The sequence below is a fragment of the Notothenia rossii genome (genome assembly GCF_949606895.1).
Source record: "Notothenia rossii genome assembly, chromosome: 1".
Lineage (NCBI taxonomy): Eukaryota > Metazoa > Chordata > Actinopteri > Perciformes > Nototheniidae > Notothenia > Notothenia rossii.
The window spans coordinates 10,261,558-10,277,303 of NC_136912.1; the positions used below are offsets into that span (position 1 = coordinate 10,261,558).

Consider the following 15,746-nt stretch of genomic DNA (forward strand, 5'->3'; position numbering starts at 1 on the left):
CACACACATGCTCTCCAGTACAGGTTAGCTCTGAGTGTTAGCGATGCTAATGTAAACACCGACCATATTACGTCCAAAACAGTCAGGCATTTTTTCTGATAGCAACGTTTCTGATATTACGTCATATCGGACGCACATCTGGATCAGCTCAGTTGTTCCCCCTTTTTTAGAGATTTGGGTACGGAGGAAAAGAGAGGGTTATATTCTCTGACGCTGCGTGAGTTCCCCGACACACAGGGGACACATATTTATGTATAAAAGACACAAAAAAGTGCATTTTGCATGATAGGCCTTTAAGACACTGACCAAAACTCACCTTTTCAGACTTGCTTCTATTAGTGACTAATGTTGTGTCCTTGTGCTAAAAGTTTTTTCATTACTCAATTTTAAATTAAACTTTTTATTTATTTATTTTTTACCACGGAAACAGCGCTTGACAAATAAAATATATTATTACAATTATCAAAAATGCTTACGTCTTGGTTAATAGAGTCACCTCAATCCTGTTTTTATGGAAAACTAGCTGATAACATAGTAGTGTGGGGACTTAAAGAATATCTCCATATCTGCTGCTCAAAGCGTTCTTTGGCAAACCCAATTGAAGTGTGAGTGCGCTTTTTGATAGATTTCCTTATATCTCTTAGACATTAAGCAAGACACATCAGTTGCAAATGGTTGATCATGAAATCCGTAACAAAATCCTTAATTTAATCTGGTATAATAAAAGGTCCTCTGGTCTGACTTTGTTGATGCTCGGCCCTAATTCCTCACCCATGAGAGGTCTTCCTCTGTCTGTCTCCCTCCATCATCCACTGCAGGATCTTCTGGTTCCTCTCCAGATCCTCCATCGGCGGCTGGCCCTCCGTCACTCGCCCGCTCTCCTCTCCTTTGCCCGGCGTCTCCGATGTCTTCTTACAGCCTCGCCGTGACAGCGTACTGCCTTTACTACTGCAGAAACACAACACACGACACATACAGTCAGGTCATCTGAGCAAAAGACGACTGTAAGAAAGCCTACATGTCGAATGATACGTTTGCTTGCTATTCATATGTGCATAAGGGTGAGTGTGTTTATATTAGGGCTGTCCCGAATACCATTTTTCGGGCTCCGGATATTCGGTAGTAATCAGCAGCGAATATTCGAATATTCGGTGCGGAGAGATTTGTATTTTTTTTTAATTTTTGGATGAAAACGAGGTGAAGCGAGGTGAAGGGTGCCGTTTGCGTTCGTGACTGTGAGTGAACGCGATGTCAGGAGCACAGGCTGAGATTGTATATATTTCCGCATTTTAACAGTGCAATTCAAAAGTATAAATATAGTATAAGAATATGGCAATTGACCTTTATTGATAGCATACATTTAGGGAAAAAAAAATATTTTTGGGAAAAAAAGAAGAAAAAAAATGAATATCCGAATAATGAAATTGAAACCCGAATAGTTGGCCAACGAACGAATATTCGAATAGTCAAATATTCGGGTACAGCCCTAGTTTATATGTGATCATACACTAGAATAAGAGTTTGTGTGTCAAGTTAAAATCTCTGACAGTCATTTCTGTAGCTTGTAAGCCAAATTGAGTGCAGTTATCAAGCAGTAACTTGGTTGTTGATATGTTTGACTTGTAATAATCCTTATTCGTCTATGAATATTTACCTAACTGCGTAAAGTTTGTTGTATTACAATTGTTTGTTATGCTAATATAATCCCCATTGTTTGTATTATCGTTACAGACCACAGCTTAAATAGATCAAGCCTGTTTCCATGTTCTCTACCAGGACACATATTCTTGAGCAAACTTTAACAACCTGATTTCCTGGAGACCCCACCTCCTTTATAACGGCACAGAGAGCAACATGTCAGCACATTTAAACAGACTGTCTTACCTGTAGCCCATGCCCTCGTGCGTGCTGGCTCCAGCCCCGTCGGCGTAGTTGCGACTTCTCCCTGCGTACTGACTGGCAGGGTCTCCGTTCCACATGGGGTTCGCCTGAGAGCGAGAGCCAGCCTCCTCCTGCCCTCTGTGGTGATACAGCTGCTTGTGATGAATACCTGAGACAGAGTGAGACCATTAGTGACACAATAACACGGCTGCAGTTTAAGATGAAGCGTTGGCATCTGGAAAAATGCATTTTTATACTGCATTTGAAGCATTATAGAAAGAAAACAAATGATAAATCGAGTGCTTGTGTCTGTAATCACTCATGATTCTACACCTGAATCTCTCCCGTTAAGGAACAAGAGGACATTTTTTGTTTTTAAACTTGTCACGGTCTTTATATTTCAGTCTAAGGATGGTAATATTCTCAGTCAACAAATCCCACAAAATGATTTTTTTTTAAAAACAGTATTGATCCCATCTCTGTCCCGCTGTTTAAAACATTCAGTTAAGTATCAATACATGTTCTCCCACTAACTAAACTAACTAAATGTAACGGTGTTAAAGGATACCTGGACGTCTAGCTAGTTGAAAAGGGTTGTTTTAACTTAATTGCGTTTCAAAAGAACATTATGGAAAATGTCCCTGTGTAACCGATCCCACTTTGCTAAAGATGTCACTTCTTGTGTAAAATTATTAATAAAATATTTTTTTTATAATGATCTTATTCCTTATTTTAACTTGTAACTGTTTTACTTAATTGTTTACTTTATTTTATTTCATATTCTGTTTTACCATATTATTATTTGTCATTTGAATGGAAAAGTTTTATGTCAGGATATGTCTTGATTTGTAAAAAGCTTTTAAAAGTTTTTTTAAAAAAGTCACACGGAAAGTAATGCGTTTGTGTTTTGATTCGCTTCTCACCTTTGACCCCCGCAGGAGGCAGACTGTGGCCCCCCCCTCTGTGTGGGGGGCAGTGAGGCGGTCCGATCCCCCCGTCGGGTGAACGGGATGATTTTGGGGGAGAGTGTCGACCGCCCCCTAAGGTGCTGTTGGTTGCCCCCGGCGACTGACATCCCGGCGTTTTCATCACGCGCTGCACGTGCTCGTCCAGGATCGACTCCGGGTCGTCGTCGAGGGAATCCTCCATGGCAACCAGGCCGCCGTACGTGGCGACCGTGTTGGCGGTGGTCTCCGAGTAACGGGCGCCGTAGAGCGGGGAGAACGCCGACGAGGGGGGGGGGAGCAGGGGTAAACTGTGAGAGGAGACGGAGGCCGCCACCGAGACGTCAGCGTCGTCACCCTCCTCTTCCTGTTGGGAGAAATATATTAGTGTTGAATTCAAAATGTACACACAGACTGAGGGAAATGGGCTGAACAATCTGATATTAAAGGAGTCATAAATGGTTTTAAAATAGTACAATTCTACACTTTTCAGGCATGTCACTTTTCATTTTCATTGGAGACCTGAAATATTCTGTTATACTCTTTGAAACGTGTTCATTATAAGGTTGGTAATTATTTGAGGTCTATGACCAACAACAATGAAATGCCCTGACCCAACTAATATACAGGAATATAGAAACTATCTGGCATTACACTGTTCACTTTCATTTGAGACCTGAGTGTTTTATTTGATCTATACACTGCAGTTATTACACTATTATATGATGGATAATTGGATAATTCACGGAGGGCTAGTTTGTTTATGAGCTATTCTTTCTGTTTGCCCGCTACAGCTAACTTTGTTTCTTGTACCTTGTTTGTTAAACTACCACTACATATGTATGCATCGTATACATGACACTATTGCACTTCGTTAACACAATAAACGTTTTTCAAAATAAAAAATAAAATAACAGCTTAAAAAGGGGAATTAAACATTCCTTTTTCAAAATAAGTCACCTGTTTTTAAAAAGGCGTGGCATGCTATTGAATCTAAGTTGTAAGTGTAAAGCACATTTTTATCAAAGCACACCTTCAACACATTTTCAAGGACTTCCAGCACCCGTATGTACCGATTGAATAGTTTGTCATTCATTCAAAAAAGAATATCTGTGAAGGACTTGCTGTGATTCTCACAACAATAAAGTGTTTCTGAGAGAACACCACCCACACTGTGTCAATAACTGGCATGACCAATCACATCACATCATGAGGAACACACACACAGGGACACACACACAGACACACACACACAGGAACACACACAAGGACACACACAGGAACACACACACAGGGACACACACACACAGACACACACACACACACACACACACACACACACACACACACAGGGACACACACACAGGGACACACACACACACACAGGAACACACACACAGGGACACACACACACACAGGAACACACACACAGGGACACACACACACACACACAGGAACACACACACAGGGACACACACACAGGGACACACACACAGGAACACGGACACACACACAGGGACACACACACAGGAACACACAGACACACACACACAGGGACACACACACACACACACAGGGACACACACACAGGGACACACACACAGGGACACACACACACACACACAGGGACACACACACAGGAACACACACACAGGGACACACACACACACAGGAACACACACACAGGGACACACACACAGGAACACACACACAGGGACACACACACACAGGGACACACACACACACACACACACACACACACACACAGGAACACACACACAGGGACACACACACAGGGACACACACAGGAACACACACAGGGACACACACACACACACACACACACACACACACACACACACACACACACACACACACACACACACACACACACACACACACACACACACACACACACACACACACACACACACACACACACACACACACACACACACACACACACACACACACACACACACACACACACACACACACAGGGACACACACACACACACACACACACAGGGACACACACACACACACACACACACAGGAACACACACAGAGGGACACACGCACAGACACACACTCACCAGTCTTACTCTCTTCAGCCTCTCTTCGAGTCGTTCCTGAGCCTCTCGCTCTCGGAGAACCGTCTCCAGCCTGCCGATGAGATCCGCTGCAAACCTCTCCGGCTCGACGTGGATGTCCTTTGGCATGCGGTACGTGCGCTGTATTGAGACACAACAAATGACATGTTCATAATCCTTTACACGGTAGGGGTAAAACAAGATGACATTTCTGTGAATGATATGTGAATCATCAACTAATCTAGGCAGTAAAAACAGTAATAACCATGAAATTACTAATAAAGATGTACAAACTAAATGATAGTTTTTCTCAGTATGTTAAAAATGTTTGACAAGGTGATCCATCAGCTGTTTGTTGTCTGCGACAGTTATAATAATTAACTTTCCAACAGCCATGTCTGTCTTCTCTCTGTCACACAAACTAAACACTTTTCTCCATTATTCTATAAAAAGGACTACTTAAAAAATAACGGCCGTATTTTCTGCGACTCCTCTGCCCGAGGCGTTATAATTATAAAACCAGTTTTCAGGCCTGGCTTTCTTAACATACACGTTCCTGCAGTAAAGACTAATCTTGGGGAGACAGCTTTCAAAGATTTTTTTGCGCCATTTGTCTGGCACAGAGACTGAAACTCCACATACCGATGTCAATAGGGCAATAAAAAAAATGGGTCAGAGGTAAATTATTTTAAAAGGTGTGGCTGTTTTATAACATGCTTGTATTTTTATTTCCTTTTTATATCTGCGCCGAGGATATTTCCGGAATTTCGTTAATATTTCTGTGTGCTAAACCTTGCCATGTTATTATTGTACGTTTCATTTAATTACTGGTATAACGTAGTGTTTTTCTCTGTAGCCAGGACACAATCTCAATGTGGTTTAATTATTGAATAAATATATTTCTTTACGTTGATCAGGGTACATGCAGGAATCCTGAAGTCAAATGTAATACATTTTAAGACCTCATCGCCACTTTGAGTTCTAACCGGTTACCTTGGCGACACACTTCACCTCACATTTACTATATTAAGCAGTGAGCGTGTGATGTCCTGTTCAGATGACGTCAAATCCAACGGGATGCCATAAATAAACTACACAGAATCACACTACACACCTACGCAATGATTACATTCAGGCACACTGTAGAATACAACCTCTTTGGACAATTTATATACTTATTGAAAACAAGCTACAAAATGTAATACCTTGGAAAATGCCGTTTAATAACCTTAATTTTCACTAAATTGATTTATCAACTTTTAATACTTTTTAAGACCCAGCGGACACCCTGATGATAAACACACATTTTGCAGACATATGAATTAGGTCAACAGGTGTATTAATGTTACGGCTGTTGCTACATGAAGACAGGTATGAGTTTATGTGGTGTCAGTGTGACTCACAGGTATATGAGGTAGGGGCACACGACCATTGGCTTTGGCACTTTCATGCATCTCTTTACGATGCTGCTTCCGATATCTGTATGGAGGAATACCATCTCTGCACACAAAGATAAACAACTATCAAACACAGACCTAAACCATCAATTCAATTTGAAAACCAGTGTTGTTGTTCAACAGAGTGCCACAGTGACCCGGACGTAAGTTAGCATTTTACCACTTCCGGTTCCTTCGACAATAAAAGCAATGAGATTTCTCCAGGATTTTGGAAAATAGCTGGAAATAAGGTCTGTGGTTGAAACACATTTAAGAGACGGATCACGTTTTGTTTTACGACATTAAATACATCAGCAGTGACCCCACTGGTGATTTCTGAAGAGTTGACGTGTCTGAAAAACGATGGTTGTTACCAAGTGGCTGAATAGGACTACAGAAGTTGTCGAGGCTGTTGTACGTCATTACACCGAACACGTAAACACTCCTCTGAGTTTGTTTGCCCTGTTCTGCTTGAAAGCAAGTACCTGCCTCCTGCTAACTGTTAAAACAAACGCTTCAACTTGTACCATTTAGAATCTGTATGTTTGAATATGGATCTTAAGTTGGCGTGACGTTGAAGCAGCGACCCTGCTGTAGTTCGTTTATAGCATAACGTTAGCATTTTACTTCAGGCGACTAGATTTATGATTAGAAAATTATAAAAGTAGGGTAGACATGTGGATATTATCCGGCTGAACAAAAACGTGATCTGTCTCTTATGTGTCAACCACAGACCTTACTTTCAGCTATTTTCCAAAATCTTATGGAGAAATTTCATTGGGTTTTTTGTCGAAGGAACCGGAAGTGTTAAAATGCTAACTTACATCCGGGTTTTAAGACGCGTCACTGTGGCACTCTATTGAATATATCTTTATTGTCATCATACAAAGTACAACCACATTTCTTTGGTAAATCTCACTGCAGTAAAAAATAGACACACATAAATAAGAGTGGTAAAAGCAGAGGTAGAAGCGATGACAGAGCAACGAGATACAATTCAATGTCAATGTGCATATTTACACTTACAGTCTGGAAACGTTAAATGTACAAAATTGTATACATGTAGTTCTAACTGTGTTCATAAATATTTCTAAATAGTAGAAGTAATATGAAGAGGTGTGTGAATAATACATGCATGCAATAGTTTAGTGACTGTGTGCATGCACTTACACACTACTGTCGGGCAGTGAGAGCGTGTCAGCGTCGCTCGACATGCTCTGCTGCTCGCTGTCGTTGGCGCTGGTGGCTGGAGCGCGAGCGTAGCCCATGTTAGCGTAGTACGGGTTCACCGGCTCCCTGCATGGCCTGAGAGGAGAGGAGAGGTTAGTGCTGACAAGAATACACGTAGAGCGAGGGTGACATCTCAGGGGGTTTCTCTGGTAAATGAATACAATCTATAATTGTTTTTTTGCTTGTAACTCAGCAGTGGGATATTTATTTCATTGATCAGAAGATATTCAGCTTTTCAACACGCTATAAGCTTCTTCACGGTCATTTTGTGAAGTACAGTTCGAGGTATTTTAAGTCACACGTGGAAATCTAAATGGGTAGATCTGTAGAGCTCCACACCTTTAGGGCCAAACTACATTCCCAGGGTGCACTGCGGGTTTTTATAATCACTTTCCAGGAGTCTTCCTTCCAATAAGTTAGCAAAATCACTCATCACATGTGTCCTGGTTGTGTTTAAGCTTTACTTACCAGTTATATATATTTAATTAAATAAAGGTGTAACAACCTAACTGTTCAAGTTGATAAACAATGTTTTAATCACAGAGTCCTAGGGTGAAATGTACTTATGTATTTGTGTTCTTATTTAAAGTGTATGTAAAGGAAAAAAGTGTTGTTAATACCAATTGTATGATCACCATAATTATTTACTGCAAACCTGTGCTCATTAAAATAAAATAAAATATGTGTGTCCTGATCAGAGCTGGATACAGATATCAGAAGATATTTCCTTATCACACATTGTGATGGTAAATGATGATGTGATGGTTAGAGTACCACACACACACACACACCTGTACTCCCTGCTGTCCGGCCTCCTCCTGTTGCTCGAGGATCTCTGTGGGGCCGTGTGCATCAGCAGGCTCTGAGTCAGCCTTCCAGCTGGGGTGTCTTCACACTCATCTTCCTCCTCGTCATCCTCCCTCCCTCCTCCTCCACACCTAAGACCACATTGAAAAAGACATTGGTCAAGCATTCATCATCATTTCACACATTATGAGAGTGATTGGAACAGTTTCTTCACTGATAACTTAAAACAAAATGAAAAACATTTCCAATAACGCCAAGAGTGTTGTTAGAAGCAAAAGTCCAAAATGTATTGATAGACTTTAAAGACATTTCTTTTGTTGTTCAAAAAACGGTGTGCTTTCCAACACACAGAGGGAGACACACCTGCATTAGCATGGAGGTATAGCAGCGTTTTAACATAAACATAATTGATAGGGATGTTAGGTCTAACTCTTAGTGTGTGTTTCGCTCACCGGTCCGTCACAGCGGGCGGAGCTGCAGGATTTCTGCTTCACACACGTTGCATACCGCTATTTTACTGTCTTTTTCGGACACCTTCAAATACTGCCAGACCGGTGAAGCCATGTTGGCGACGTCATGTGATCGACTCTCCTGATCGGCCTTCATAGAGAGCACCGATCGTTATCGGCCGAGACTGAATATCGGCCGATAACCACGCCGGAGCATCCATAATAATTGACATTTATTAAAATCAATTTCAGCGATCATTTTATAAACGATTATATAAAAAAGGTATAATATTTCTAGAAGACTAAAGAAAAGTAGTATTATTTCCTTAGCATTTGTTTCCCTTATTAGCTTCAACTGCTGCCGATATGTAACTATGTTGATGAAACGTATACATTTAACTAGAGATGTCCCGATCCGATCACGTGATCGGGGATCGGAGCCGATCACGTGAATTTGAATAGATCGGAATCGGGAGGAAAAAAATCGGGGATCGGGATTGTTTTTTTTGTTTTTTTTAATACTTTTCTTTTACATTTTGTATTCAATGTTACAAAACAAAAATGACCATGTTCAAGTCTTAAAGTCATCCTGAGGCCTTAGTTTTGGTTTCAAATGACAGAACATCATGTATGTGTTGTTTCTTTGGGGCTTGTTTTCATAGACCTGGTTGCTTATTTCTCTCAAATCAGGCAGCAGAGTGGGCAGGGCGCAGTGTCTAATTGTAGCAGTAAGCTAACGAGTACTGAAAGCTTGATTTTGTTTTGATCCAATGCTGCACAACTGAACTGATCCAATGCTGCTGTGAAAGAAAGAAGCTATATCCATGTTGGATAGAATATCCAAGTTAAATAAAAAAATAACCTTAAGGGACAACTTGAATGCTTTTTTTTCTCTTAATGCATTGCATAAAGATCGGATCGGGAAAAATCGGAATCGGCAAATTGTCAAAATCAAATGATCGGAATCGGATCGGGAGCAAAAAAAGGTGATCGGGACATCGCTACATTTAACAACTTTTATTTATTCAAAAAAATGGACAAACTAAATAGTATTCAAATTGACGATTCTTTCGAGATATATCTCTACAAAACAAAGTCAATAAAAGCTTTGAATGTAAAAAAAGAGAAGCCATATTTTATTCTTGGATGATCCTACATGCCAGACATGGATCCTGTGCATTATAACACAAGTGGTGCTTGGTCTCACCTCCACTCCTCGTCCTCAGCGAGCGTGGGCAGGTACCCCGGCACGGGCTTGGCGGGCCCCGATGAAGGGCTCTGATCGCTGGGGTTCGGCTTGGGGCTCTCCCCTCCCGTCCGAGTGTATTCCAGGTACAGGTCCGACTTCAGGAACAGAGGGTAGGTGTTCTCCTCCATCACGCCCTGGATCTCTGTCTGAGCCTGGAGCAAACAAGCAGCCGTCACACATCAGAGCTTGTAGAAAACTAAAAAGGAGATATCTTTATTTATTTTCTCATCAATAAACATGTTATTCTCAGACTCAAGGTTAATGGTGTGGAAAGGTTTTGACTTGTCTCCTGCATTATGGTATTTTTCTTCTGGCTAAACAACCACAGGTCCAACCAGTGTTTCTGTTATCTGGAAATCACCGTTTAGTTCTTATCATAACCAGGGTCACTTTCAACCCAACTAAATGATGCCTAAACGAGTTATATCATTTTGTTCCTTATCAATAAACATATTATGACCCACAGGTCCAACCAGTCTTTTCTGTTATCTGCTAATCACCGTTTTGTTTTTCATAACCAGGGTTCCAACAACTTCTTAAACATCAAATTCACATTGCACATTTCCAGGCCTAACAAGGCAGAGTTAACACACAGAACAAATATATATGTAACAACAGCAAGATTATTTTATTTTGGAAACTATCAGTATTTACAGAAGCTCAATTTCGACGTCAGCACCTAACTCTTGATGCGTGAAGTAACAGTGAAACTTCAGTTATTACACAGAGTTTGTGTCAGTGTGTTCATCAACATTCAACAAAAGGCCATGTAGGGTTACAGTTACTGAGCTAATGCCAGAGGAAGGTCTTATAACCAAGTGGTCACTACGCTTAATGGTAGTCATCACTTCATTTCTTTTACACCACAATTATAAAAAGTATTGATAGTTTATGACCAACAACTTCTATGTGAAACCCAATGTGTAAAACATATAAATAGAGTACTGGCCGGTTTTACACTTGAAAAACTCTGACGGCCTTTTATGACCACAAAACACAGCAGAGGAACCTTTGAGGTACTCATTTACTAGAACTGCATTTTGACTGCAGGTCTAGCTTTATATCCAGCCGCCTAAAATGTCTCTTAAATGGGGAAGTACCGGATGTTTCCAAAGCCTTTAGCCAGCAACTGATGTTGGAAAACATGATTAAGCTTCCCGTCCATGTGAATAATCTTTCATGCATAGTTACTACGTACACATCTCTATGCTTCAAAATGCAATTGGTCATGTTCTTATCCGAATACAGAACATCCTCTACAATTTGTGTTGCACTGTTCAAAGGCTCACTACACATCATGAAGGAGGCAGACTGTTATCAAGTTGGTCAAATCTAGAAGTAAACATACAACTGAACTAAGACGGCTTCATAGACACAGGCCACAAACACCTGGTCCCCTGCTGTGAGAAGAGTTAACACACACACACACACACACACACACACACACACACACACACACACACACACACACACACACACACACACACACACACACACACACACACACACACACACACACACACACACACACACACACACACACACACACACACACACACACACACACACACACACACACACACACACACACACACACACACACACACACACACACACACACACACACACACACACACACACACACACACACACACACCAGGGTTTGTATTACCTGTTCAAACATGGCAGGGTCTGGATGAGGCTTCCCCACACAGTCTCTGATGAAGCTCTTGGTGGCTCCTTTGATCTGCCTGGAGACGATCCCACTTCCGTCTACTATGTACTTCCTGTAGATGGCCTTGGCCAGCTTTGCCCTCTTCTCCTGGCTCGTCTTCCTGAACCCGGAGCAAGCAAACCAGAAGTCCAGGAGGTCCGCACACCCTTCCTGACACAGGAAGTTTCGGAACAGCTGGATGCCTTCCTGGTCGTCCAGAAGAGAGTGAAGCGACTCGGCCCACTTCAGGTACGGAGGAGTCGGTGAAGCCGAGCCCTCGGGTTCGTACCCTAAGTCCAGATCCGGGCGCCGCGGGGTCGCAGACGACGAGGAGGGCGTGTAACTCGATTGATCCCCCATTTTAGATGATAACGATGACGGGGGGTAGCCGAGCGTTTGGGACAGGGTGTTTGGACGGGTGCTGACCGACTGGACTGGGGGGTCCACATCAGATCCCTCCTCCCCAGGAACAGGGGGTCGCGGAGCATCCTCGGTAAAGTGGGACGGGCCGCTCAGAGAGGCCACAACGCCCCCCCCGCCGCCCCTGAACCCAATCCCATGTAATTCTCTGACAACACTCATGTCTCTGGTTGCTCAAAGCAGAGGTCAGATCTTCCTCTGTAGCAATGATTTTGCTGGCAAACAATTCACCCTGTGATAAAAAGGAGAAAAGTGGTTGAAGTGGGGACGTTGATGCAAAGGATATAAACATTGAGATAAGATGGTAGAGGTAACCCTCAGCCTCTTTATTGGGTCTGGCCACACATATATGAAGCACTATTAATAACCAACACAACTAGCTACCAGAGACATCAGATTATGAACAAGTATATGAAATGATCTCATTACAAAAATGCTAACTTCACACGTAAACTAGCCAACCAATAACTCACAAACTGTATAACAGTCTAATGGTTGGATCAAAGACAAGAGCTTCCATTGAAGAAAAGACATACAAAAGCACATCAAAGAAAAACAATGTTAATCAGCACCCTACAAAGAGATGCCTTTACAAATGGCTGATTGGGACAGGTACGTGTAGTACTAAACCTGATGTTTGATAAGCCTTACAGCGGCAAACACGTTTACATGATATTTCTTTCAACAAGTATTGACTTCTGCAGCCACAAATATTACAAACACTATTATCCTCATAGCCTCATTATCAGTGTGTTAATGATACCGTTAGTTAATTGCAACTAGCAGGACTCAAAATACACTTTGAATTTCAAGTTCAATACTGAGATACTAGTACTTTACTTTGGAATTTCACTTCAAACTTCTACCCCACTACAGTTCAAAGTATATGGTGTTCTTTTACTCCACTACATTTATTGCATACCTTTAGTTTCTTTGCTGATTTTGATGAATGATGTGAAATATAATCTTAAATCAGACTGTAGTTCCACCTGGAGTAAATCCACAAGCTACCCTGCAGTATACAAAGTCATTCAAACTAGCTGCACCTTTACCAGCTTTGAGAACACTTTCATGATCAATCATTATAAAAAATATCATATATTATTCTGAAATGGACCAATCTGCACAATGACTACTTTTACTTTTGGTACTTTAAGTATATTTAGATGCCAATACTTTTGTACTTTTACTTAAGTATAATTGTGATTGCAGGACTTCTACTTGTAACAGAGTATTCCTACACTCTGGTACTTTTACTACAATATATGATTACTTCCTCCACCTCTGCTTTGCGGATTGGGATCAATGATGTTAAATATGTAAATCAACACTTAAATCACACTTCAGTTACACCTGGAGCAACATACACAAGCTACCCTACAGTATACGAAGTCATTACATCTAGCTGCCCCTTTATAAGCTTTACAACACTGTAATGCACCAATAATTATACTCAAAACATGTAACAGATATTATTCTGTAGTGGACCAAACTGCATAAGTAGCACTTTTATTATGGTTACTTTAAGTATATTCGGATGCCAATGCAGGACTCCTACTTGTAACATAGTATTCCTACACTGTGGTATTTCTACTTTTACTTAAGTACAAGATATGAATACTTCTTCCACCTCTGGTTAACACTTTGTATAGCTGGACATCCTTATCTAAATAACCAAGAGTAATGTTAACAAGCTAAGACAGCTAGCTAGCCTTGTAGCAATGCCACCACCAATGCCAGTGCTTTGAAGTGGGAATCTCATTCATCTTGGCCTGCAAAAAGACGGTGGGGGGATGGGTACAGAAACAAACTCTACAACCACACAAGACGGGCCTGCAAAGCAAAAACACTCCCAACACCAGCGTACTTTGTTAACGTATTCATACCAAGTTAACTCGCACCAAAGCAAGGGCAACTTTCCTACTGATTAACACCAACAAACCAGCCGATCTAACATCAAACAAAACAAGAAAGCGAGGGCACGTTTTCCACTCTACTGGCTGCAGCGCCAGCTAGCTTGGTGTGTTAGCTAGTTTTTGGTTAGCTTGTTAGCTTAGCTAGCTAACGTCCCGTTTGTTTTCCAACAAAAGTGTCCGTCCTACCGTCTCTGAAAGCCCGATCCCCGTAATCCGCTGCATTGGGGATACTGGCGCGAACTGTGTGCCCCGAAAAGCAGCATATGGAAAGCTTTTCTGGTATTAAATATTAACGAAAATGACCCGTCGACTAACCCCTTAACTCCCCATGGTGGCTGGGTTTCTGAGCAATAATACAGAGCGAGAGAATACGTGCGTGCACGCCGACGCCGTGCGGTGTTGTAGTACGTTTGTAGAACTACTACTACCAGAAGTGACACACACTGCGCGTCACCATGCTACATGTTTGGCAGTGGTGAAAGTATTGTAAAACATATATTTATATATCTATCATTTTAGTTTGAGGAAAATGTCACGTTCAAAAGAAGAAATGGACTTCCTCCAAACCAAATGTTGCCCATGTTGACATAGAATTACAACAATATGGCACCACCATTTAAAAATATATACAATAACAAGGCAATCAAAACTAAAGCTATTTCATATTATACTTGAGATGATAGCGGTTGATTTGTATCATTATTTTCTTTACATTTCTTTCTTTATATATAAGTTTTTTTTAACGTTTTACTCTGTATAACCTTTATATATACAGTCTATGTGTATAACACAGGGGCCAAATCAGGCCCTTGGTGGATTTAATTTCGGCACGCACACCTCAGCTCAGAGCCTGACCCTAAACATTGATGAACTTGCACCCGAGATGAGATGCCAAGTATCTGGCTTGAACTACAGAGCAGCACACTGAGTTTACATGGATGTTTCCTTCTGCATTTTCTTTCTTGAGACAACAGGGCATGTTTGTTTTTTTCTTTGAGGGAAATAGTTTTGTTGAAGCTCTTGTTGGCCTGTGGAAAAATGTAATCATAAGAAATGACTCTGGAAAAGCTGCAGATAGAGCCATAAGAAATGAATGCAACTGATTATTTAATGTTTAATGTTGTTTTTATAGGCAATAATTTAAGCTTTGTTAGTTCCAGGTTTAATATGTGCAATAAGTTCATTTCAATACGTTTTGCAATAAACATTGAACCATTCCGGCCCTCGACTATTACCCAATTATTTATTTTGGCTCACTGTGTATTTGAGTTTGACACCCCTGCTGTATAAGATAAGATAAGATAAGATAAGATAAGATAGTACTTTATTGATCCCAATTTGGGAAATGTTTGCGTATGTGTAACTGTGTAGCCCCTGATGTCAATGTGTTGTGTATTAATAATGGATTATGTTCACATATATTTTTTCTTGAATAAAAGATAGAAAATAAAGTATTTAGATTACATAATTTACATTTTCAGAGGTGAAGAAGTTTTCTGACATTTTAGTAAAATAAAAGGAGGCTATCAAAACTTCATTATAGTCCTGCAATACAAATCTTACCACTACAAAAGTATTAGCATCAACATATACATAAAGTACCAAAA

General features: G+C 41.0%; 1 protein-coding gene across 1 annotated transcript in view; it reads right to left on the reverse strand.

Annotated features, from left to right (window-relative positions):
- Nucleotides 1-14,535, reverse strand: part of LOC307028853 (axin-1-like) — a 22,269-nt gene extending 7,734 nt beyond the window's left edge. The window contains 11 exon segments of the mRNA XM_079664204.1: nucleotides 772-948; nucleotides 1,885-2,050; nucleotides 2,805-3,192; nucleotides 4,922-5,059; nucleotides 6,322-6,418; nucleotides 7,525-7,659; nucleotides 8,376-8,522; nucleotides 10,048-10,241; nucleotides 11,762-12,337; nucleotides 12,339-12,455; nucleotides 14,326-14,535. Coding sequence (XP_079520330.1) covers nucleotides 772-948; nucleotides 1,885-2,050; nucleotides 2,805-3,192; nucleotides 4,922-5,059; nucleotides 6,322-6,418; nucleotides 7,525-7,659; nucleotides 8,376-8,522; nucleotides 10,048-10,241; nucleotides 11,762-12,337; nucleotides 12,339-12,455; nucleotides 14,326-14,361 — 2,171 coding nt within the window. The 5' untranslated portion in view covers nucleotides 14,362-14,535.
- Nucleotides 14,536-15,746: the final 1,211 nt, after the last annotated feature.